The 26,148-nt window shown below is 45.3% G+C and overlaps 1 protein-coding gene across 1 annotated transcript in view; it reads right to left on the bottom strand.

Moving 5' to 3' along the window:
• PLB1 (phospholipase B1) overlaps positions 1-22,463 on the bottom strand; it is a 140,467-nt gene extending 118,004 nt beyond the window's left edge. The window contains 7 exon segments of the mRNA XM_074394601.1: positions 3,232-3,275; positions 3,863-3,909; positions 9,269-9,327; positions 10,473-10,545; positions 12,123-12,184; positions 12,506-12,579; positions 22,333-22,463. Of these exon segments, the coding sequence (XP_074250702.1) occupies positions 3,232-3,275; positions 3,863-3,909; positions 9,269-9,327; positions 10,473-10,545; positions 12,123-12,184; positions 12,506-12,579; positions 22,333-22,463 (490 nt within the window).
• Positions 22,464-26,148: the final 3,685 nt, after the last annotated feature.

Here is a 26,148-nt window from a genome sequence, read left to right as displayed (position 1 = left end):
CTAGGGTGAGCTGCCAGGGTGGCCGTCCCTATTCCAAGGCATGGTCCTTCCTCACACCCCCGTGGCCTCTGTGAGGTTGTCTGTACCCCTGCGGCAGGCCCCTGGAAGTGAAGGAGCTAAAAATGAACATCTGCCACGTGCAAGGCCAGGCCCAGTGCTCAGCCCTTTACATGTGTTATCTCACTTCATCCTCAGTAACAAGCCCATGGCAGTTTTATCTCCAAGACAGAGAAGGGGAAACTGAGACTGAGAAAAGTCAGGCCAGCTGCCCAGGGTCTCATAGCTAATTGGTTGCTGGGGCTTAAACCAGAGTTCTGGAACATCAAGGCTTTTCACTGTCATGTGCTACTGTCTCATTAGAGAAAGTGATGCTGGGACAGGGACTCAGGCTGCCTTCCAGCCCTCCTCTCTCCTCCTGAGAGTGACGGCAGGGTGGGAAAGCTCCAGGGAGCACACAGAGAACACGTCCCAGAGCTGCCAGCCAGAGGACCGCTAAAAATAGTGCTGTCAGGAGTAGCTGTGTCGTGTCTTGCTCCAGAGAGGGAGCAGGGCAGAGCGGGGAGAGAGTGTCACAGAAGGGCGATGTCTCCACTCCTCCACACAACTCCCCTTTCATTTTGCCCCCATCCAGAAGTGCCTCAGGGTTTCATGGGAGCAGAATCCAGAAGGTGGCTTTAAAGGCGCTCCCTGTAAAGGAAGCTTACACTGTGCAGGCAGCAGGCAGGCTGGGGTGGGGGAGTGGGCCTGGAAGTCAGGAGACTGGTCACTCGGGTTTACAATCTTGGGCAGCCTCCTAACTCGTGTGATTCCGTTTTCCCCATCCTTACCCCAAAATAATGAACTTCATTATCTAACCCCTGATTGGCTTGCAGAGAAACCCATTTCCACCTGTGGTGGGAAAGCGGGGAAAGTTCTGGGCTGGGTTCAGATTTATAGGGACAGCATGAATGTGTGCATGGGTGAGGGTCCTCTTGCTCCCTTATCTGAAGCTAGTCTGTAAGGATCAATGACAAAACACAAATATCTGGGGACACATCTGAAAGAGACTGCTTTCCGAATGAAAGGTACCTGTATCCGTGCTTTGCGATCAAACATGACCTTGAACCTTTTTTCTTTTTCTTTTTCTTTTTTTTTTAAGACAGTCTCGCTCTGTCTCTCAGGCTGGAGTGCAGTGGTGCGATCTCGGCTCACTGCAACCTCCGCCTTCCAGGTTCAAGTGATTCTCCTGCCTCAGGCTCCCAAGTAGCTGGGACTACAGCCATGTGCCACCACGTCTACCTTATTTTTGTATTTTTAGTGGAGACGAGGTTTCACCATGTTGGCCAGGATGGTCTCTATCTCTTGACCTCGTAATTCTCCCGCCTCGGCCTCCCAAAGTGCTGGGATTACAGATGTGAGCCACCGCGCCCGGTCGACCTTGGATCTTTTCACATAAATTTGCCAATCATTTCGTTTTAAGTCTGCTGTGTACTTGGTATCCTCACTGTCTGAGTTCCCTGGCAGCAGCGAGGTGAGGACAAAGGGCACAGCCTGTGGGGCTGGACCGCCTGGGTTCACAGAGACCCTGCTACGTACTGAACACATAGCCTCGGGAAAGTCCACTTACCTCCCTGATACTCAGGTTTCCCACCTGCAAAATGGCCATGGTGCGTGAGGGCATGGCTAGGTTTGGAGATCTCAAAGATCAGGAGGGCTCTAAAGTTCTGAGACTGACGGTCAGGCAGGCTGAGCCCGAGCCAGCCCCATCTCACGCTGCTCAGGCCTGGATGACCCCAGAGCACTTTCTTCTGGAAAGACCTGCTCCTCCTGCTGGTCCAGCCGCCCAGCCAGGCCTGCAGCTGGGGCTCGCCCTCCTCCATCCTTCCCCACGGGGTAGCGTGGAGTAAGGCCTGCCTCGGAGGGCTTCAGAAGCGAGATCTGCCCTCATACTTGCTTTCTACGGCCCCTCTCGCCTGCTGGGGTTCCTGGCCACTTTGCTTAGAGGGGGGCAGTCAGACTTGTTATAGGGCAAATTGGCAGGAAAACTTGAGACAAACTGAGAAATTAGGCAATGCAGCAGCTGCATGCGTGGGTTCGGGGTCTAAACCATATCCCATCTTCCCAGACGCCCCCAAACACCCACTTATTTTTTTCTACCACTTAAAGACAAACAGGGCCAAGCCCAGGCACAGGGGTGATACCACAGGGTTGGTAATAGGCCTCCTCTTTCAGAGCCCTTTGACTCTCTCCAAGGGGACCCTTCTGCCTATGGCTTTGGCCACCAACATCCTCTCACCTGTCAATCAGATCTGGGAGGGCTGAACCACCAGGGCCAACCTTCCCTGCTGGACCATGAGTTCTGAAGGCAGGGCCAGCATCCTGCTCACCCCTCTGCTTTCCAGGGAACCTAACGGTTCACAGGCCCCTCCTTTAAAATGACAGCACTAGCTGCCCCACTCGTTCGTTCCTCCCCGGGAGCGTCAGCTCAGCAGAGTGCTTGCATTGTAGGCTACATCTCTTGCTCTAATATGCAGTGAAGTGGTTTCCCTTATTCTTGATTTATGAGCACCGAGCATAGGAGACTAACATCACACTAAGCTGACCCAGTTGCCGTTAGGGGGCTTCAGGATGACTTGATAGAATTATAAGAAATCTCTGAAATTAAATTTTAAAAACTCAATTATAGATTATTCACAAGCACATTTGTAAATCAAAAGGCCACAATGCTGACAATAATTATCTCTAGATAGCAGGATTGTAGTTGACTTATTTTATTTTTATTTCATTTGCCTGAACTCAATTGATGTCTTGTATTTTTACAAGCAAGGGAGATATTACAGAATAAGATAGACTGAAAATTCAGCTGGGTCCTCTCCTTGGGTAAGAGGAGTGAACCATGGATGTTTTCCCCAGATGAAGTCTAGCCCTGGGTCTGGGGGCACAGGAACCTCAGGACTCTGGCCCAGATACCCACTCCAGCTGGTCCCTAACACCTCTCCTGTGTTCTCATATCTTAACCCAATGCTCATGGGCTTCTCTTTGCCCAGAGACCCTGGATCCATTTCTCACACCCTCCATTTAGGACATGTGGCTTTTCACATCCTGGCTTCCTCCTCTCAGAACGCCCTCCCCTTTTCTCCTGGGCTTCGGTGATAAAGTGGCTGCTAAAGTCCATTCTCCTTATGAAAGAGGATGCTGCTGTGTTGGGAGGGAGAGGCACTCTGAAATCTGGCCATGAAAACCGGAACTCACCTGTCACGATTCCCATGCACATGCGCCGTGGTCTTTCTTCAGTCCTGCAGGTAGAAGCAGGCATGTGAGCGTCAGGCTGCATTCGTCACCTGCTGACAGCCCTTCCCCTTGGTCGTGGTCTATTTCATAGCAGTCTTTGGCCTAGCCTCGCTCTGGTTCTGGGATTATTCTTCCTGGGGTTAGAGGCACAGCTCAAGCAACCATGGAGTAGTCAAAATGGGGAAAACAGCTCTCTCTGGACCCTTCTCTGCTCCTCCAATCCACTCTCATCGGGCCCAAAGCTGGAAGGAGAGGCTGATCCCAGGGAAGAATGAGACTGAGCCTGGCCCCAAGCCTGCCTGGTTCCCCAAGAGCAGGGCAAGGAGACCTGGCGGGGAGAAACAAGAACTCCATCTATTAGCCTCTCCCACTTCTCCTCATTCACCCCAAGGACCCACTAGATTCTCAGGCTCAGGGAAGGTTGAACCAGGAGGCTGCGTTCTGGGAGCTTCTCTGCCACCTTCTCAGAGGGCAGCCTTGAGCAAGGCACTGAGCCTGCCTGGCCCCCAATGTTTCCCATCAGTAAAGCAAGGAGATTAGATGGGAGCATCTCCAGGCTCCTTTCTGCTCTCCGTGGTTTCAGGATAGTTACTATTGTTGCTTCACCAGATTGCCTGTCTCTGGGTCTGGGTCTGGAGGCTGGAAAAGATATTCAGTGTTAACATCCGGCCAGGGGAGGCGGTAGAACCTCTTATAGTGAGACCCCCAAGCTGCCTGTCAGAACTTCCACTCCTGTCAATCAGAGGGAACCTACAAGGCCAGGCTTGGTGGCTCTCGCCTGTAATCCCAGCACTTTGGGAGTCTGAGGATGGAGGATCCCTTGAGGTCAGGAGTTTGAGACCAGCCTGCCAATATGACAAAACCCCATCTCTACTAAAAAAAAAAAAAAAAAAAAAAGGCCGGGCGCGGTGGCTCAAGCCTGTAATCCCAGCACTTTGGGAGGCCGAGGCGGGTGGATCACGAGGTCAAGAGATCGAGACCATCCTGGTCAACATGGTGAAACCCCCGTTTCTACTAAAAATACAAAAAAGTAGCTCGGCATGGTGGCGCGTGCCTGTAATCCCAGCTACTCGGGAGGCTGAGGCAGGAGAATTGCCTGAACCCGGGAGGCGGAGGTTGTGGTGAGCCGAGATCGCGCCGTTTCACTCCAGCCTGGGTAACAAGAGTGAAACTCCGTCTCAAAAAAAAAAAAAAAAAAAGAAAGAAAGAAAATTAGCCAGGTGTGTGGTATGTGGCTATAATCCCAGCTACTTGGGAGACTGAAGCAAGAGAATCGCTTGAACCCAGGAGGCAGAGGTTGCAATGAGCCAAGACGGCACCACTGCACTCCAGCCGGGGCAACAGAATGAGACCCTGTCTCAAAAACAAACAACAAACAACCTATGGAGAAAGACAAAGACTCCTTCTGCAGGGAGGAAAATGCTTGGCTTCCTCTGCAGCGTGTTTGTCAGACCTTGGAGCAACTGAAGGTGTGGAATGGTTTCCTCGGCTTAGATTTGAATGCCACCTAAAGTCATATTAACCTTCTCCACAGAAACAAAGGATTGTTTTATCACGACTCCCCAGAATCTAGAATTCATGTTATCGTTTCTCTCCCCTGACTAGACCATGAGAGCCACGAAGGCAGGAGTGTGTCCATTTAAACTTGACTATGCTCCTTGGACCTAGAACAGTGCCTGGACATGTTTTAAGTATTCAACAAATATACGCTGAATCCATATTTTTGGAATGAATGAAGTAAGTTTCCGATTTCCCCCTTGGTAAACTGCTGGGCGACACAGGACATCAGCTCTCTGCTGAGGTTCCCAAGTCTAGGACTAGATTTGAGACCATGGTAACTCGCCTGGGAATCACGTCCTTTGCAAGCTCCCAGAAAGCTTGGAATCATGCCCAGAACATATAAAATATTCAGCAAATCTTAGCTCTCCTTGGTTGTATTATTTTCTCAGTTTCTGATGTCAATTTTCTCTCTCAAAATTCCTAGAAGACAGCATCTCCAGGTGTGGTGGTGACAGGCAGACAGCTACACCACATCACCCACTCCAACCTGCACCACTTCCCTTTAAAAGGCCTGTCTGTCCTGACCACCCAGCCACAACGAGCACCCGCCTGTAGACCTGGGTCACGTCTCCGCAGCTCTCCAGGTAGGACAGGCGGACTGGGAAGTCCCACTAATTGAAGACAGCGTCCTTTGCTCCTCAATACAAGAGAAGCTAAATCTCCCAGGAAGACAAACAAAAATCACACTAAGATGCAAGTCAGGGATTATTTTAAAAGATGCCCGACAGGGTAGGTAATGAGGGGAGCAGACCTCCTAGGGTTGTGGCAAACTGGACAGCCTGGGCCCAAGCACAGGGAGCACCCCCCAGAGTCATTTTTCAAGAGGAACTGGAAATGTGAACATTTGAAATCTGATTTCAATGTTGGCAGCTGATTCAATGAAAGACAAAGCATCAATTAGGACCACCGATGTGCTTGTAGTAATTAATTGACTGATAGATCTCCCCCCTCCCAAATGAACTTGATCGGAGGAGAGGGTGGTAAAGAGAGATGCTGGGAGGAAAGAGGAGAGAATAAGAGGAACCAGGCTAGGAGAGGGGGTGGGGGAAGAGCTCCGAGGGCAGCCACAGAAAGGGAAGGCCGTGGCTAACCCAGCCAACTCCCGCGTCCCCATTGTACCCACTGCAAGCCACTCTCCCTCCACACTCTTCGTTTGCTGAATGCCTGCCTTGTGGCAGTTACTGTGACCCTGGGGCTGCAAAGCTAAATAAGACACAGGCTCTACCCTCAAGGAATTTTACAGAGTGAATTATAAACTCCTTGGCAAGGAAAATTGTCTATGACACTAAGTTAGGAAAAAAAAACACCTTGCAGATAGGATATTGTCATGTGATCCCATTTAGGTTTTATATATACCATGTGTCCCTATGTATTGCTATACATTGGAGGATGAGTGAGAATGTGGATGTGTGTGGATGTGTGTGTTTGTTGAGGCAGAGGAATAAACGATGTGAACACGGTCTTCTATTGTGCATATATCTGTTTTTTCTTACATTGAACGTGTATCATAGTGTTATTTGCATAACTTCTAAAAACATTTACATAACTGATTTTTGAAGTTCTACAAGGAAAAGGGGGTACATGCCTGTAATCTATAGCAATTAAACAAAAGCTAGTTGTAGTCCCAAAGAAGTGCTTATACCTTCGTTACAGAAAGCTCCAGGCACTCAAGGCAGAGGCATTAGCACTATGGACTTTTTTCTTTTTAAATTCACTGTCTTCCATTCTTTTGCCCTGGTCTGGCTTTTAAAATACACACCCTAGGTAAGTTCATGACGGCCATCTGTCTCTCAGGACAGAGGAAGGGGGCTTGCAAGGAACTGTGCTTTCAGACTTTACCCTGAAGGTTGAGGCACCTGTCAGCGTACAGACTGTGATCCTGGGGCTGGGAGATCATCCTGATGGAGCTGTCTTCCTGAGAAGTGGGAGCCGAGTGACAACAGGAGCTGTCAGCCCTGAATAATTCATGGATAAAGAGCTCTTTCTGAGATGAGACCAAGGGGTACAAGTCGCTGATGGGTTTAAAGTTAGAGACCCGGTGCTTGGTGGAGATTTCCCTGCCCAGGTAGGAGGACCCGAGAGTCCTGAGCCCGTGTGTCCCACATCCTGGACTCCAGGATGTCAGTATCAGCATGCACGGACACACAGGTGTAGCAACGTCAGTCTGCTATCTGGGACACAAAAACTCTGTTCTCACTTATTTCCATCTCTGATTTCACCTCTCTTGTCAAGGGTAACCCTCCACCCTCATCCTGACCAACATGCACAGTCACAAGTGCAATTTAAAGACTACCAGCATAGACAAAAGAGAATGTGGGTGGGGAGCTCTGCCTGCTTTCAGGGGGCCCATGGTTGGGTTCCTAAGGCTCAGTCTCTACCTTCACACACCGTCATCTCCTCATCCTTCTTCCTGCTATGCCCCTTTCCCCCAGTTACAACTGTGATCAGGGTAAGGTTCTAGCAGAGGAGGCATTGATACGTATGGTGGGGCCAACACTGTCTAGACAGGGAGTCCAGGACAAGTTCCAGAGAGGTAGAAACTGGTTGAGAAGAGAAGATGGTGGAAGACAGGTCCAGGGTCTCTGAGGCCGTTAATGCACTGGCATCATGCACAGAGTGGTGAGCTGGGGCTTGCAGTTATGAGGAGAGGGGCTGAGGAATTCTGGGAGGTGGTGTTGGGAGGTAGACTCTGGGGGAGTGAGGAGAGTGTCCTGTTTGTCAAGGTATGGGAGGCGTGGTCGGTCTCTGGGCAGAGTGGAGACTGAGAAAGAAGCACTCTGTCCAGCTGGGCTGCTGCAGCTGGGGACGGCAAGGCTGCGGAGCTGAGCTAAGACCAGGAGGAGGGCTGTGGGGAAATGCCGACATTCTCTGCTCTCCACCCTCCTCTCCAGATCCCTCTTTCTCTGTTCATCCCTTTATCTTTTTGTCTTTCTTTCTTTCTCCCTTATTTGACATATAAGATATACCACTTAGCATTTATTAACAACAAGAGTACGAAAAGATGCTTAACATACTAATCATCAGGGAAATGCAAATCGAAACCACCGTGAGACATCACCTCATACCTGTTAGGATGCCTACTATCAAAAACCAACCAACTAACCCACCCCAGAAAACAGGCATTGGTGAGGATGTGGAGAAATAACAATTCTTGTGCACTGTTGGTGGGAATGTAAAATAGTGTAGTCACTGTGGAAAACGGTATGGCAAGTTCTCAGAAAGTTTAAATAACAGAATTATTATATGATCCAGCAATCCCACATCTGGGTGTACATACCCAAAAGAAATGAAAGCAGGGACTTTTAAACGATATTTGAACACCCAGGTTCATTCATAGCAGCATTGCTTGCAATAGCCAAGAGGTTAAGCAACCCAAGAGTCCACTGACAGATGGCAGAATAAAGGAAATCTGATACAGATATACAAGGAAATGTCATTCATCCTTAAGAAAGGAAGGGAAATCTGGCAGTGGATGAACTCCAAGGACATTATGCTGAGTGAAGCCAGTCACAAAAAGACAAATACTGTATGAGTTCACTTATATAAAACAGAAGTATATGATTTTATTTATTATTGTTTTTGAGTCTCACCCTGTCGCCCAGGCTGGAGTACAATGCCATGATCTCAGCTCACTGCAACCTCCTCCTCTCGGGTTCAAGTGATTCTCCTGCCTCAGCCTCCTGAGTAGCTGGAATTACAGGCGCCCACCACCATGCCTGGCTACTTTTTTTGTATTTTTAGTAAAGATGGGGTTTCACCATGTTGGCCAGGCTGGTCTTGAACTCCTTGACCTTAGGTGATCTGCCCACTTTGGCCTCCCAAAGTGCTGGGATTACTGGCGTGAGCCATCACGCATAGCCAATTTCACTTATATAAGGTACCTAGAGTTACCAAAATATAGAGAGGGAAAGTAGCATGGTAGTTGCCAGGGACTAAGAGAAGAGGAGAATGAGATGTTATTTCATGGGTAGAGTGTTTTAGTTTCGCAAAATGAAAAAATTCTGGAGGTCGGCTGCACGATAATGTGAATATGCTTAACACTAGTGAACTAGATGGTAAATTTTGTGTTATATGTATTTACCACAATTGCAATCAAAATTTAAAAAGTTTACAAAGATTGGTGTATTTTTAAAGATTTACAAGGCAGGTAAGAAAACTTTTTTTATCTTATACAGTTTAAAAGATTACTTTTAAAATTCTCTGTAATCTTTGAGTTAATTAATGGATTTAGTTTATTAATGAGAAACTCCAAAAGTTTCTTACCTTGATGTAAAAAGAGGCATTTGATTAAAAAAAAAAAAAAAAGATTCAATCTCCTGGATGTATCCGTTCATATAATATTCTCGCCCAAATGAAACATTCTGCCCAATTACCAGGAGCCCATTCAGAGGATCATCAGTACCAAACTCTCCTACTCCAAGCTACTTCAAATACTCACAATTTCCAGATTGCTGATGGCTGCCACAAATTTAATATCAGAAGGCTTCAGAGAGTGAACTGTGGAGACAGGAACCCATATAGGAAGGTCAGATCTACATTCCCCATGATGTCAGCCAAGGGTACCATGTGGGAGAAGAGACCCCCATTCCCCAGTCCCCGGAAAGCTGTGGAGGTCCAGTCTATTGACCAGAGTATAATATCAAAGACCACACGGTGCCTGGGAACCCTAGGAATCCTGTGTAAAAGACGCTCACTCCCCTCTGGGAGCCACACTATTAACCGGACTTGGGGTGTCTAAACAGGTGACCCGTGGAAGGTCACTCACGGCCCTCATTTTCCCCCTCTCCTGGACCCCATTCTGCCTCTCACTTCCTTCTGTCCCAGAGTCTTGCATTTCTGGGCCACCATTAATGAGAGGACGACATCACATTAAGATTAAAACCACCTGGCTACCAAAAGGATCACTTTAGCTTGAAGATTGCCAGAGAAGAGCATTCAAAGCCTGTGAACACGCCTCCATATCAGAGGCAAGCTGTATGTAAATGCCACACAAGGAAGTCACCTGGACCTTGGGTCACTGGCATTTTTAGCAACAGTCTCTCTAGAAATCACTGATCATACTCCCTGGTCATGTTATGGAGCATTTAAATGTAAGCCACCTAAAGAAGACATTTCCTGAAAAGGGCATCAATTTCTTTTTCAACCTAAAGTCCTTACATAACAGTAAGAATAGCATGCTTAACTGGAAACCCCAGCCAAGGCAGAATAGTACAATTGTAAATCTATTAAGTATGGTCTGTAGTGCAGCCTTTCAATATGACAAAGCCAGGGAAGAAAGCCCACTCAAGAGAATTCATAGCATCCAGGTCTTTAGATAAACCCAGCCCACTGTAGGGAAAAAGGGCTTGAGCTGCTACTGTGCTACATTACAGGAACAGGGAAGCCACATGAGTGGCCAGGCTCTAACTCACAGTTCCCACAACACCATCCATCCACCGGGCGGCAAGATTTTGGAGATCAACCTCACCCAAGCAAGCCGCTGTGGAATTATGACAGATGACTGTGAAGTCATCTGTCACACTGAGGGACTGAGGAGAAGGAAGAGGGAAAATTGCATGACCAACAGATGCCAGAGGACTAGGACCAGAGCCTGCTGGCTACCTCCGAAAGGCTCTTCCTGCTCATAGCCAAGGGTCACATACCTGATTTAGAAGGCACATTCACTCCTAAATTATTTGGGTTGCATGGGAATGGAAAATTCTTCAGGGTCTGCAACTGAAACCAAACATCAGAAACATCAGCTGCCATGTATAGAACTATTGCAGGTCCTGAGAATTTGGTGTAGAAATGATCATGTTCTATCTAGGCTCGAAATCTAGAAACAACAATTTTCCATAGTCATGTTCTCCTAACCCCATACCCAGTTCATCTAGTAAAAGGGGACATAAGTCTATTGACAATGACTTTAACAGGTGGCATGCAAGATTGCCTCAGAACAGTGGAGTAGAGAGAGAGGAAAGATCAAGAAGAATGAGAAAGCTCTAGAAATGGGGCCGGACATGGTGGCTCACGCCTATAATCCCAACACTTTGGGAGGCTGAGGCAAGAGGACCACTTGAGATCAGGAGTTTGAGACCAGCCTGGCTAACGTGGCAAAACCTCAATTCTACTAAAAATACAAAAATTAGCCAGGCATGGCGGTACGTGCCTGTAATCCCAGTTACTCGGGATGCTGAGGCACAAGAATTGCTTGAACCCAGGAGGCGGAGGTTGCAGTGAGCCGAGATCATGCCACTGCCCTCCAGCCTGGGCAACAGAGCAAGACTCTGTCAAAAAAAAAAAAAAAAAAAAAAAAAGGAAGTTCTAGAAATGGATGGTGGCAATGGTTGCATAATAATGTAAATGTACTTAATGCTACTAAACTGTGCACTCAAGTGTGGTTAAAATAACTTTTGTTTGTGTATATTTTACCAGTGAAAATAAGTTATTAAGAAAGGCCCAGGATACCTAGACTAAAGCAAGAAAAAATAATCTCATGCTATATTTATCTCATATTCCATGTTATATTTACCTACTTTCCATCTTTTAATTTGATAACTTATACAAAATTAAGTATATGAGGCATTATGTTTATTTGTTGCCAAAAACTAGGTACACTTGAAACTGGGAGACTCTCATGTTCCTACCAGATCAGTGTCCTGAGCCCAGAGGAAGGACTTGGTGACCAGTGCTCAGGTCCTCAGGACTACCTGGACCTCCTTAGCTGCTGGTACCGAGACCAGGGTAGCTTCTGCTTTTGTGAATAACATAGAAGTCTCTGGAAAGGGAGATTGTGTCTTTTCCCTCCAAAATTGAGAGTGGAATGGGGGGGAATAGTTCAATAGGGAAAACATGCAGCAAATGAGGTGCTTGAGGACATCTCACATCACAAGAAGATACAGTCTCTCTTGAAGTACTGATTACAGTAAGAAACCACAGTTACTCTCAGCCCTTATCTTATGGATGTTCTGGGAAGACCTCACCCAGATTCCTTCAGATATCTCCCAGGGTCTGCTTCAAGGTTCACAGAGATAACAAGCCCATTTATAACTCCTTCTGGACACTTCTGGGAACCGCACACTCAGTCTGCAGGGCTGATGGGCTCCAAATTCCAGGATACACACTCTGCCGGACAGCCCGGCTGTCCATGGGGAAAGTGGTTCATCCAGCCCATTCCCTCAAGGCCTCAGAAAGGGGCCTGTCAACTTGCACCAAAACTTGGGTTTATTCACTACAAGGAAAACACACACACACACACACACACACACACACACACACACACACCCCTACCTCCCACCAGGCAAAGCCCTCACCTCCGGCCATGACTGCCCTTCCAGTGTATTCTTGCTGGGAGAGGTATGGATCTGGGGGATCCCTGGAAGAAAGCAAAAATAGTTCAAGTTATTTAGCTGGAATTTACTCCCACTCAAAAATTTGTAGCTTTCATTCTCTCCTCCCAGCCATATCTATGTGCTCAGCTCAGTACTATCCCTTGTGTTAAGGAAGCCCAGATTCTATTTGTCCGGCTATCCCCTCCATTGTTTGGGACACCGTGCTTCCATGAACAACCCATTAGGGCAGAATCCCCAGGTTAAAAAGCAGAAGTGTTATCTGGGAGGGGTCAGTAATAACATTCTATCATGCACAAGCACATTACCACAGATTGCTTTACTGGCTTCTTAGCAAAGGGTAGAACCCACGAAGATGGTAATGTCGGACAAATAGTTATTGTTGCTGCAGATCCAGGACAAAGCAGGGAAGGCGAAGGACCTTGTAAAATAGTTAGAAGGGTGATGTGATCTTGGAAGAAGAGCTAATCACAGGATTCCTGACAGCCATGACTGTACTCAGTTCCTGGACAGGAGCTGTTTCTAGGGATCTTGATGAACGTGAGGCACAGGGGGAGGAAAAGGCAGGCAGGGAGATGGCAAAGACAATGTCCTTGTCCCAGCTTACTTTTGGCCAGTCTTTAATAAGGCTTATTACTTTGTACTTTTTAAAAGTATAATTGACATCCAATAAATTAGGTTAATTTTAAGCATACACATAGATAAGTTTTTCCTTTTTCTTTTCTTTTTTTTTTTTTTTTTTTTGAGACCGAATTTCACTCTCGTCACCCAGGCTGGAGTGCAGTGACATGGTCTTGGCTCACTGCAACCTCTGCCTCCTGGGTTAAGGCAATTCTCCTGCCTCAGCCTCCCCAGTAGCTGGGATTACAGGCATGCACCACCATGCCCAGCTAATTTTTGTTTTTATAGTAGAGACGGGGTTTCACCACGTTAGCCAGGCTGGTCTTGAACTCCTGATCCCATGTTTTTTAACTACACAAACTATAGTATTTAAAAATTAACAGCACCCTAAGTTTAAAAAGGGGGAAAAACACCCATGATGCTACTACTCTTACATCACAAGTGATTTTGTTTCCTCATTTTTTCACAACCATGAGCAGACATGTTTTATTCAGTTATAATCTGTGTGCACGCAAATTTGTATCCCGCAAACTTCCTTTGATGTATCATGAGAATTTTTAATGTTGTTACATAATTCTGATGCTTATTTCAATAGCTGCACGGTACATTAATGATACTGATATCATTCATGTTAGTCAGGATACCTTACTTCCCCTGACTTCTCCCAACCCAATGTCTGCACAGGGGGGACAGTGGGTGGGGAGAAGTCAGGGGAAGGAAGGCACCCTGACTAACTCCTTATATGATCACGCTGTACAAGCCACAAACAACATTAGCAATGCCAAAAGGAAGCCTGGCTTGGGCAAAGGGGCTGGATCTCTTTTCCACCACAGCCTTCTTCTGCAGCTTTACTTTTTGACCCTGAAAACAATTTATCTAGAGCTTCATGAGGAGCAACAGTATATTTCCATTTCGTGCCCACTGTGAGATCAGGCACGGATTTCCACATTAGCACTTGCACAAGCAATGCTGACTGGACCCTGCCCCCAGATCTCAGTGGTCCCCTTGGAATTCCCAGAAGCAAGCTTTCTGGGCAGAAAGGGCCACATGTTGGGAAGGCATAGAGGCACGGAAAAACACAAAGTGCTGGAAAAGGCTGGAGCAGGGGTTTGTAACTGGAGGCCAGGAAAGTGGTGGGCAGTGGGGATGAGGCTGCACAGACTGCATAGACAGAGGGTGGCTGGGCTGGGGAACCACGAATGTCAGGCTAGTCCCTGAGCAACAGGGAGCTGTGACCAGTCTTCGAAGAGATGATTTCAAGGTGTAATTTAAGATGATCATCACTTGAGGGGGAGTGGGATAGAGGAGTTAGCAGAGCAGAGATTTAAGACTATTTTGGTAATTTTCTTTCTAAGCCAGGATAAAAATGTAAATGGTAGCCAACACAAATACAGCTTCTATGTGCCAGGCACTGTTCTAAGCACTTTATGTGAACTAATTCATTTAATTCTCATGACAACTTTATGAGAAACATACCATCATCCCCACTTTATAGACGGAAAACTGAGGCTCAAAAAGGTTAAGTGGCGTTTTAAAGGTGGCAAGGCGTGGTGGCTCATGCCTGTAATCCCAGCACTTTGGGAAGTGGAGATGGAAGGATTGCTTGAGCTCAGGAGTTTGGGACCAGCCTGGGCAACATAATGAGAACCCATCTCTAACAAATAAAAAATAAAAATAAAAAAAGGTGGCATTGCCAGCAAATGATAATAGTGGGGTTTGAAAACAGGCAGCGTGGCTCATCCTACTCCATGAGCCACGCTTCTAACCAACAAGCTAAGTGTAAGCCACATGTCCAAGGTCTAGATGAGGGCCCGTAGACTTTTTCTGCAAAGGGCCAGAGAGTCAATATTTTAGATTTTACTCCCCATATAGTCTCTACTGAAACTATTCAACTCTGCTGTTGTAGCGTGAACGCAGCCATGAGCAATGTGTAAACAAACTAACTTTAAGGTGACTGAAGTTTGAATTCCACATAATTTTCATGCATTACAAAATATTCTCCTTTTTATTTTTTGCAATCATTAAAAAATGTAGAAACCTTTGTGAGTATCAAGAAACTGATTCTAAAATTTATATGAAGAGGCAAACGACCCAGAAGAGCCAACATGATATTGCAGAACAAAGTCAGAAGACTGATATTATCCAACTTCAGGATTGACTCTAAAGCTACTGTGATCAAGACAGTGTGACTGGCAAAAGAATAAACTACTAGATCAAGTAGACAGAACAGAGAGACCAGAAATAAACCCACATAAACAGAGTCAACAGATCTGTGACTAAGGACCAAAGGCACTATTACAGAGAAAAGACAGTCTTTTCAACAAATGGTGCTGGAACAACAATTTTTTTAATTAAAAGAAAATCAGTCTTCAAAAGCTTTTGGACCTCTTCTTTAAATAGCAGTATTCTAAAAAAAAAAAAAAAAAAAAAATTTATGACAGCTAATATACTCAGCACTCTATTATAAAATTTAAAAAGATGAATTAAAACAGAAGATCTAACCAGGTGCCTGCAAAAAGTGTATGTTGAGATATGTTAATTATGATGAAAGATGCTCTCATTTCATTATCAAAACAATCCAGGAAAAATAGATGGTATGATTAGTATGATTTTATAGCAGCAAAAATTTTAAATGTTGTTTAGAGGGTTGGGGCCGGGTCCAAAGTTTACTGCTGACTCCAGAAATAAAAAGTTTTAATGGGGGCTCAAAAGAGGATGTTTCTGAAGACAACACGTGGATCCCACATGTTTTCCTGCAACTGTTAGGGACTCTTCTGGGTCTTTTATCTTTTTCTGCTGCATTCCTGCATTCTGTTATGCACTCCCACATCCTCTCTGTGTGTGTGTGTGTGTGTGTGTGTGTGTGTGTGTGTGTGTGTGTGTTGAGAATTATAAAAGCAAAAATTTAAGGAGTCAGGACCCCAAAGAGAAAATATGTGCAGAGACGAGGCCCAGCATTGGATATTCTACCCTTGAAGCATTTGTCAAATCATGAGCAACAGAACTCAGCAGCCAAGGGGCTAAGATACTACAGAGCTTCAGGCAGTGTAATGAAACTGGGGGAAAACATTGAGTTCAGCACCCATCAAGGAGGAGGGACCCCCATGAATATTCCAGGCTTTCAAGTGGGACTTAAAACAGTAAGACCTTTGGAGTAGGGATAAACTGTAAACAAGCTGATCTGTAAAAGTCTAAAGACCAGACTTGAATCGGTTTGATTCCTGATTAGATAAAAGTGATCTGTTCCTACCTAACTGCCTGCCAAAAGCAAAAGGAAAACCTTTATGAAAATACTACTAGCCAGAGCATGAAAATTATCTAATATTTTATATACAATGCTTAGCTTTCCATTAAAAAGTTACCAGGAGACAACACTAAACAAACTAAAGCCAAGAGAAAATTTAAAAACATAACAAACAGATTAGTGAAAAGCAGTAGACTAACATGGAAATAAATGAAGAAAATTCACAATTTTGCTAGCTCTATGTTTTATACCCAGTTAGAGCAAGAGGTGGTCCAATGAGAAATTTAATGGGGCAATCTAGAAAATAAGAAGTACTGAGATGTGCTCATCACGTATCCCCAAATAACTGGAAATTGACATATGTGCCAGGAGGACTGGAAGAGCTGCATGTAAATCTAAAACCAAGAGAGACTTTGTGCCCATTCTCTAACCTACACACACAGCAAGCAACAGAACCTTATGGTCTCAAGGTATTTGAGCACAACCTCTGTCCAGATCATTGACTGATCACTAAACCATGCAGACTTAGGGGTGACTCCTGGGATGCCAGGCATATGAGAGAGAGAGAGCGAGAGCGAGAGCGAGAGCGAGAGCGAGAGCGAGAGCGAGAGTGAGAGCGAGAGAGAGAGAGAGACTGAGCAAAAACATCAGTGGCTAGCTGCACACAACAAGAAAGGTAGATTCCACAATTTAAGTCCGGACAAGTTATTAAAAAACAAACTGATGACCCTCAGGAAAATAAAACAGAATCCAGAATTGCTACATTTAATCAAACATGTCTAGTCTTCAAGCAAAAGTTACCAAGCATGCCTTGACATTGAAACATGAGTCCAGATGAAGAACAAAGCAATCAATGAAAACTGAGATGACACAGATGCTGGATTTCACAGGCAAAGTCTTCAAAGCAGCTATTATATGTATTTGAAGAATTAAATAAAAACATGAAGACAATGACAACAAATAGAAGTGATATAAAATGGAAATTCTAGAGTTGAGAAGTACAATAACTGAAACAAAAGATTCACTAGGTGGGCTCAATAGCAGGCTTGAGATGACAGAATAAAAGAGCAGTAAATTTAAAGATAGTAAGTATATTTCTAAAAAATACAAAGGAAAAGAGACTGAAGAAAAACGGAACCTCGCAGATCAGTGGACAGTGTCAAACATACAAACACACATGTAATATGAGCCCCAGAAGAAGAAGAGAGAGATATATGGGTTAAGGGGAGCAGAAAATGATTTAAAGATAAAATGGCAAGGCTGAGGTGGGTGAATTACCTGAGGTAAGGAGTTTGAGACCAGCCTGGCCAACATGGTGAAACCTCATCTCTACTAAACAAACAAACAAAACCACCACCACCAACAACAACAAAAATTAGCTAGGCGTGGTGGTGGGCACCTCTAATCCCACCTACTTTGGAGGCTGAGACAGGAGAATTGCTTGAACCCGGGAGGCTGAGATTGCAGTGAGCAGAGATCACATCACTGCACTCCAAGCCTGGGCAACAGAGTGAAACTCTGTTTCAAACATAAAATAAAATAAAATAAAATGGCTAAAAACTTCCCAAACCTCCCACATTTGATGAAAAAAATATTAAACCACAGATCCAACAAGCTGAAAGTACATTAAGTAGGATAAGTACAGAGAATCTTACTTAGACACATCAACTATAATAGTCTACCTATCTAGAGGTAATTCTAAAACCATAAAAATAATTTGAAAACAGGAGGAGGAAAACTCAAGTACAGGAGACCAATATTATGATCAGACTGACTTTTCATCTGAAACCAAAGGCCAGTGGAGTAACAGGCAAAATGCCAAAAGGAAAACAATCCCAGTTGGGACCTCGATGATGTAAAAAAGGAATGAAGTACAGAAAGAATAACTATGTAGGTAAACCCAAAATAATATTTACTGTACAAACTGGAGACCAGTGAACTATGGCCCATAGGTGAAATCCACCCACAGCCTGTTTTTATATGACCCTCTAGATAAGAATCATTCTTACATTTTTAAAGAACTATTAGAAAAAACACAAAGAAGAATGTGATAGAAAATATATGTGACTCATAAAATTTCAAACATTTATAACATTTTCCTTTGCGGAAAAAGTTTGTCAACCCTAATATAAATAAAAATATTTTGGAGTTTAAAAAGACATGAAACAAATTGCTTTGTGGACAGATTTAGATGGAATAACTTGTCTGGGAAGTGGTAAAAGTACTGATTTATATTAGACTTTCATAATCAAGGGTGCATGTTATCACCTCAAACACCAAAATAATGATAAAAATGGTATAATCCATAAGCTAATGTTGGCCAGGCTGGGGTGGTGAAACCTGAACAGTAAAAATACTTAATCCTAAAGGAGGCAAGAAATCAGGAGAAGGCCAGGCACAGTGGCTCAGGCTTGTAATCTCAATGCTTTGAGAGACTGAGGTGGAAGGATTACTTTAGTCCAGGAATTCAAAACCTGTCTGAGCAACATGGTGAAACCCTGTCGCTATACACACACACACACACACACACACACACACACATACACACACACACACACTGAATAATCTGAGTGTAGTGAGGCATGCCTGTAGTCCCAGCTACTCAGGAGGATCACTTGAGCTCAGGAGTTTGAGGCTGCAGTGAGTTGTGACCACATCACTACCCTCCAGCCTGCGTGATAGAGTGAGACTCTGCCTCAAAACAAACAAAGTCAGGAGTAAAGAACACAATAAGTAGGGCGCACTGAAACATAGATAGTATATTTAAACAGAAGCTGAGGAGGGTGTATGAGAACTTCCTTCGGGATCTGATAGGTCGGATGCCAAGTGGGCTAGCCTTATTTCATGTGGCTCTCAAACCAGGACTAAACCAGTGGAAGCAAGTCGCCCCTTGGCAGAGTAGCTGGAGCTACCCAAACAAGAATGGGCTGCCAGGGCACTGGTCCAAGCAGAGGCTGGGGGTCGTGAACATGTGGCACATACACCAAGCAGAGGTTAAGAGCTTGGAAATCCTTGGTCTAATCAACTTCTCCAAGCCTTACTTTCCTCACCTATAAGGTAAGGTTGATAATACCTGCCCCATGGAGTTGCATGAGGACAAAATGCATGTGAACATGCAGCACAGTGTCCGACTCCTGGAAATAACTCAGTAATTGTTAGTTATAATTTCAGCGTCTGAGATGTGGTTGGCGTAGACATCTTTCAGATCCTTTCAGCTTCAATATTCTGGGATTTCCTTCACATAACAAATGCTCAGGAGTTCATGTTTTTACCTTGATGATGTGAGTCATCCATGATAACTACTCTGGGGTGTCACAATAAAGCTGTTCCTGGGATCTAAAAGTTAAGTGTCTCAAGATCCAGAGGGAGACTTGGTGCCTCTTTGTCCTGGCCCCACTAACTCTTGGAGCGACATGGACCTCACTCTAGTTCTCTGCTTTCACCAGGTACAGTGTCTGTTCCCATAGTACACTGAGGCATTGTGGAAGAGGTTACTGAAGCACTGTGGCATCATCGGACCCCAATCTACGGAACCCCAAGGGAACTTCCCCCTTTTGAAAGGTTGTTTTAACATAAGCTCATCGGCCGGGCACGGTGGCTCAAGCCTGTAATCCCAGTGCTTTGGGAGGCCAAGACAGGTGGATCATGAGGTCAAGAGATCGAGACCATCCTCGTCAACATGGTGAAACCCCGCCTCTGCTAAAAATACAAAACATTAGCCGGGCATGGTGGCGCGTGCCTGTAATCCCAGCTACTCAGGAGGCTGAGGCAGGAGAATTGCCTGAACCCAGGAGGCGGAGGTTGCGGTGAGCCGAGATCGCACCATTGCACTCCAGCCTGGGTAACAAGAGCGAAACTCCGTCTCAATACAAAACAAAACAAAACAAAACAAAACAAAACAAAACAAAACAAAAAACATAAGCTCATGGATATGTGAAGGTCTTTGAACTCTTTGAAAAACTGCCACCTGAGTCAGAGCAGTCAGGGGAAAAAAACAAGTACTTTTCCATCCTGATGGGAATACAAGAGAAAAACACTTGTGCATGCTCCAAGGACCAGGTTTGGCTGAGATCAGTCATCCAAGTTGGACAGAGCTGTGACTACTGAGGTCTGGAATCAACAAAGCACCATGGGAGCATCAGGCCTTGGCAAAGTAAAATCACGTGCTTCTCCCTTAGGGAGGTACCTTCTGAAGCAGTGGCTCTCAGCTCATCACTTGCTGCCCAGCCCCTAAATGTAGAGACTCAGATTTGACTGGCCTGGTGGGACATGGCTATGCTGGGCATCAGAGTTTTTAAAAGCCCCTCCAGTAATGTTCATGTGCTTCTAAGGTTAGGATCCTGACTCTATGAGGAAACCCAGTGTGTGTTAGTGTAACAGCTGGCCACATATGGGTGGGGTGATTTCAAAGGCAAAATTAAAGCAGGGCATGCTCTCTCAATTTAGATTTGCTTGATGTTTATATACTTATGATGTGCCTGGAGTGCAATCTTCTAGCCCCTGTCCCTTCCTTGAGGGAATACAGTCATTTCGAGACCTTGATTAAGCATCTAATCTATCTGAATATTGACTTCTTTATCTATAAAAAGGGAAGAAGATTAGCTTCCCTGTCTCCTTCATGGAGTTGTTATGAGGATCAAAGAACTGGAAAGGGCTGTGTAAGTGAGAGAGGGCCATACACAGAGGAGAGGTGACTTGTCTCCCAGATGAAAGGAAGGAGCATCTCCTAGGCATCAGGGAGGACTTTCAAGGCCAGGCATTTTTACAGGCTCAGAGAGCCATGAGTGCATTCAGATTGCACCAGCAACGGTGTGGACAGCACTGCTATCCACTAAGCACTGAGCTGTGCTGGTGAGCTTGGAAGGGGAGGGCCCAAGTCGGCCAGTGTCATGCCCTGCATGGTTTTGAATAATAAGCAGGTCCTGTGGCTGACTGGGTGCTGCACCGCACAGGGTGGCTATAAGCTGTCACCCTATGTGACCTAGAGGGACTGTAGGATGCTGCATGGACCTGTGAGCAGGTGCTGCATGTGACTAGCTGTGGGTGCTGAGTCAGAAAACCATGAGTCATGCCTGGCTGGCTGTTCCATTAAAATTCCAGGTGCTCTAAGGCGTACAGGATGTTAGCACAGCATCCTGTCAGTGTGGTGCTTGGGCAGTCACATGCTGCCACCAGTGGAAGGCGAGAATGAGGACTGGAGAACCCTTCTAAGGTAACTTCGGTTGACCTCTGAATGTATGTCACAGAATTCTAGAGTAGATGAGGTGAACAGACCTTCAAGATCATCCTGTTTACTAGATCCAGAGAGACGAGGAAACCTGCCAAAGGCCATTTGGCAAGGTACTAAGAAAGCCATGTGTAGAACTGGATTCTCCTTAACCTAGTCAAGTACACTTTCCTTGAGACCAAAGTCTTTTTAAAAGAAGGTTATAGACTTATTACATGTGTCATCTTCTATCCAGAGTTTCCTGAAGAAATCTTTTGTTTTGCCATGTCTGTAGATCAGTATTCCAGCTGCCCTTATCACCATCAGTCACTCTAGATTTGCCATCAGGAATGCTGGCCAAAGAATGTTTTAGGATCACCAATGTCACAATCTTTGCGTAGACACAACCTCTAGTCTGGTTACGAAAAAAACATTCGAGGTGGTTTGAAAAGTCTCAAAGCACAATTCATTAAATACTCTGTCTTGTGCTGACGGTCCCAGAGAGACCTCACCGCCAATTACAGACCTCATTCCAGGCAGAGACCAGTGCACCCTCCTGTCTCCATTCCCTGATGCCCACAGATATCCAATATCATACACCCTGTGCCCCAAGAGAAGGAAGTAGTCCCAACAGGAAATAACATATTCAAAATTGACTCATAGTTTTGCCCTTGGCCTCAGACAAGGGGACGCTTGACTTTTGGATCACATTTTCCTCAACTTTCTCATGGGATTGCTATAGTTTGGATGCATTCCCCCAAAGTTCACATATTGGAAATTTGATCACCAATGTAGAGATGGTAGGAGATGAGACCTATACAAGGTGATTAGGTCATGAGGGTTCTGCCCTCACAGATAGATTAATGTCATTATTGTGGGAGTGGGTTTGTTACAAAAGGATGAGTTTGGCCCCTTTTTGCCTCTCTTGTACCCTCACTTGCCCTTTTGCCTTCTGCCACAGCAAGAAGGCCCTCACCAGATGCCAGCCCCTCAATCTTGGACTTCCCAGCCTCCAGAACCATTATAAATGTTCATTATAAATTACCCAGTCTGTGGTATTATAGCAGCACACAATAGACTAAGACAGGGACAGTGAGGCCAACCCAGAGCCAGGAAGGAGCAACCTGAAGATGACCAAGCAGTCCTTGACAATGGCAGGTTCCAGAGCCCCGACTCCTCCTACACTGTCATCTTCCACAATCAGCAGCAGCTCTAGCTTTGCCTCAGCCACCATGGGCCAGAACTTCAAATGGGACCAGGGATTCCTCAAAGTTGGATGGGGGCAGGTGTGTTGATCAGTGAGCCCCAACAGGAAGGGAGTCTTAGGAAGGGAGACCATCAGGAAGGTCTCCTCCCAGAGAAAACTGGGAAGTTGTGGTGTGAAGGAAGGGGGGCTTACGACCCCTCATCCCAGAGAAGCAATAATGCAAGAGGAAATGAGGGCCTGGGGCATGAAGAAAAGCATTTACCTTTCCCAGAGCCCAGCAGAATCCCTGCTGGGCCCCTCCCTGTGATCCAGGGCTCTATTCACCAAGGTGGTGCCTTTTTTGACTCACGACCTTTTATGTCTGGAGCTGGAGGAGTGATCTTGCTGAAAATACCACTTGCATCATGCCACTCCCTTGCCAAAGAACCTTTTATAGCTCCCTTCTTCCCACTACAGCAAATTAAAATTCCAGGCTTGCTGCATGACCTTGGGCCAGTCACTCCACCAGTTCAGTTTTTGTAAATGTAAAATAAAAGATTTGGATTAAATCATTTTAGAAGTCTCTTTAAGCTAAAAGGTACTCTGAAAAATCTCCACTCTCCATGCACTGGGGCTTAACTGTCCTACCTTAACTCTTCACTTTGCCCCACACCAACCCCACACTCCAGTGCAGCCGGCCTGCTCCTCAAACCCATCACGCCATGCCCTCCCCTCGCCTGCCCTCTCGGCTCCTTGGTGTTTATCTCAGTCCCACTCACCCTTCAGTGAGCAACTGAGTTTCACCTCCCACGGGAGACTCCTCCAGCCCACATTCATCTCTTAGTTCTCTGAATCCTGTCGCTTTTATTACAGCTTCTTGCACCTATTTTGGTGCTTAATTCTTCCTCCGGTGATTTTATGCGGATCCGTTCTCTCTCCCCAGAGGGTTCCTTAACATTTGGTTTAGTAGCTACCAGCCAGGCTCAGCCCAACGTGGGTTTTTAGAAGGGTGCTCAGTTAACTGACATTAGCAAAACTGCAACTTGATGAAAATGATGATTGACAAGAAAGTCCTAAACATTTACAAGGCACAGATGACATCCCAGGAAGTAGAACTTCTGAGGCTCTATAGAAAACCCCATACCTGTGCTCACTGTTCAAAGCAGACATTTGGAGATGAGTGTGTGAGCTGAAGCGAGGGGTGGGGGTGGGGATGCAGGCATTGGGATGTCGAGTCTAACCTCAGAGATTAGGGGTGGCTCTGCCACCAACTAGGTGTGTGACCCAAGCAGGTTCTCGCCCATCTTGCAACAATAATTTGAAGGACCTGGGCCACCAGAAGCTCTCGAATATCCCTTCCTACTCTTATTTAGAAAGACAGTATTTCTAGGACTAGGTGCGGTGGCTCACACCTGTAATCCCAGCACTTTGGGAGGCTGAGGCAGGCAGATCACGAGGTCAAGAGATCGAGACCATCCTGACCAACATGGTGAAATCCCATTTCTACTAAACACACACACACACACGCGCGCACAAAGTTGGGTGTGATGGGGTGCACCTGTAGTCCCTGCTACTCAGGAGGCTGAGGCGGGAGAATCACTTGACCCCTGAAGGTGGAGGTTGCAGTGAGCCAAGATTGTGCCACTGCACTCCAGCCTGGTAACAGAGCAAGACTCTGTCTCAAAAAATAAATAAATAAAAATAATAATAATAAAAAGTATTTCTAGAAGGCTGGGGAAAACTCCCTGCAGGAAGAGAAGGGAAGTCAACTTCCAGGAAGAACATGGGCTCTTGCAAAACCAGGGTTGCCTCGCTTGTTTCAGTAATGAAAAGGTATCCTTTTCTCACTGAGTTCACCCAGCTCCCACCGCTGGTTTTGCATTGACAGGCCTGTCATGGGTACGTTACCAAGGCAACAAGTGTTTTTCCCACAGGCATGACAATCTTCTAGGAACTTCTGACCCATTCGAGGAAGATAAAATTCCAGCTAAAACGGTATTTAATTAGATACAGTCGTTTCTTGCCAAGTTGCTTTTGCCAACTGCGGTTTTGAGTTGATGATATTTCAATTTTATAAGCCAAAACATTCAAAGCAGAAATCTGTTTTTATATGTATTACTTGTTGAGTCCATTTAAAAGTTTAAATAAAAGTCTAATTTTGGCTCTTCCCTTGAACTCTATTATATTGTAAGGTAGCGAAAGGTGCTGGCTCTGGATCCAAACTCAGGACTGACCTCGGGTTTCTGTACTAATTAGCTGGATGATTTTGGACAAGTTACCAAGCTTCTCAGTTTTCTCATCTGTAAAATGGGAGAAATAGCACAGGCCATCTTAAAGGAAGGCTGTTAGACATGAAATGTGCTTAGCATAGAGCTTGCTTTTTTCTAGGGAGCCTAACACCATGAGTTTATGGTAACATCCCCACTGCCCAACAGAATGAACACTTATATCTTCTCTGAAGACATTTACCTTCATCCTAGGCCTCCAAGAATCTCATAAGTACATTTTCGAGGAGTCTGAGCAGCATACAGTAAAAAATAACCAGGTATAGTACATAAAGAAATGAGGTACCTATGAGCAAGAATTAGCAGGAAAAAAATAAATAAATAAATAAAACAGCACAAGCAGATCACAGACTTTGAATACTAAAAATCATCAAAATTTAAAATTATAAAGTGACTTTTTTTTTGAGATGGAGTCTCGCTGTCACCCAGGCTGGAGTACAGCAATGCCATCTCGGCTCACTGCAACCTCCGCCTCCCAGGTTCAAGCGATTCTCCTGCCTCAACCTCCCAAGTAGCTGGGACTATGGGCATATGCCACCATGCCCAGCTAATCTCTGTATTTTTAGTAAAGATGGGGTTTCATCATGTTGGCCAGTCTGGTCTCAGACTCCTGACCTCAAGCGATCTGGCTGCCTAGGCCTCCCAAAGTGCTGGGATTACAGGCGAGAGCCACTGCGACTGGCCCTTAAAATGACCATGCTTTTAAAAAATAAGACAAATTTGAAGTTTTTATGGGAATCCAAAAAATTTTTTTAAATTACAAATTTGGTAGGAAACTAAATGTAAGTTAGATTTGAAAAATAAAATCACCAGTTTTCAAAATCTTCAATTATCAGGTTTAACAGAAAATTAGACGTAACTGAAGGAGAACGAATAAACTAGAAGATGCATAATAATAGATTACTTAGAATGCAGTATAGAAAGACAAAAAGATGGTAACGTTGGGAGGGAGGTTAAGAGACATGGTAGGTAGACGGAGTGAGCAGGCCAAACGTTGCGCTGGCCTTCCAGAAGGAAAAGGCAGAAATAATCAAGTAGAGGCAACATTTCAAGAGATACTGGTTGAGAAGTTTTCAAAACTGAAGAAAGTAATCAAGCCACAGATTCAGGACATGTTAAAAATGCCAAGCAAGGGCGTGGTGGCACAGCCCATAGTCCCAGCTACTCGGGAGGCTGAGACAGGAGAATTGCTTGAACCCAGGAGGCGGAGGTTGCGGTGAGCCGAGATCACACCATTGCACTCCAGCCTGGGTAGTAAGAGCGAAACTCCTTGGTGTCTCAAAAAAAAAAAAAAAAAAAAAAAAAAAAAAAAAAAAAATTGCCACGCAAGATATATTTACATAAATAAATGAACTAGAAAACAAACATACAATATAGACAATGGTATATTCTTCCAAAGATGGCCACGGCCTTTCCTCTCATCCTACGTGCGCTTTTGCGATGTGACT

Source organism: Saimiri boliviensis, chromosome 1 (genome assembly GCF_048565385.1).
Source record: "Saimiri boliviensis isolate mSaiBol1 chromosome 1, mSaiBol1.pri, whole genome shotgun sequence".
In the NCBI taxonomy this organism is placed as follows: Eukaryota; Metazoa; Chordata; class Mammalia; order Primates; family Cebidae; genus Saimiri; species Saimiri boliviensis.
Note: the sequence above shows the minus strand (reverse complement) of the source record. Positions and strands in the feature narration are given on the sequence as shown.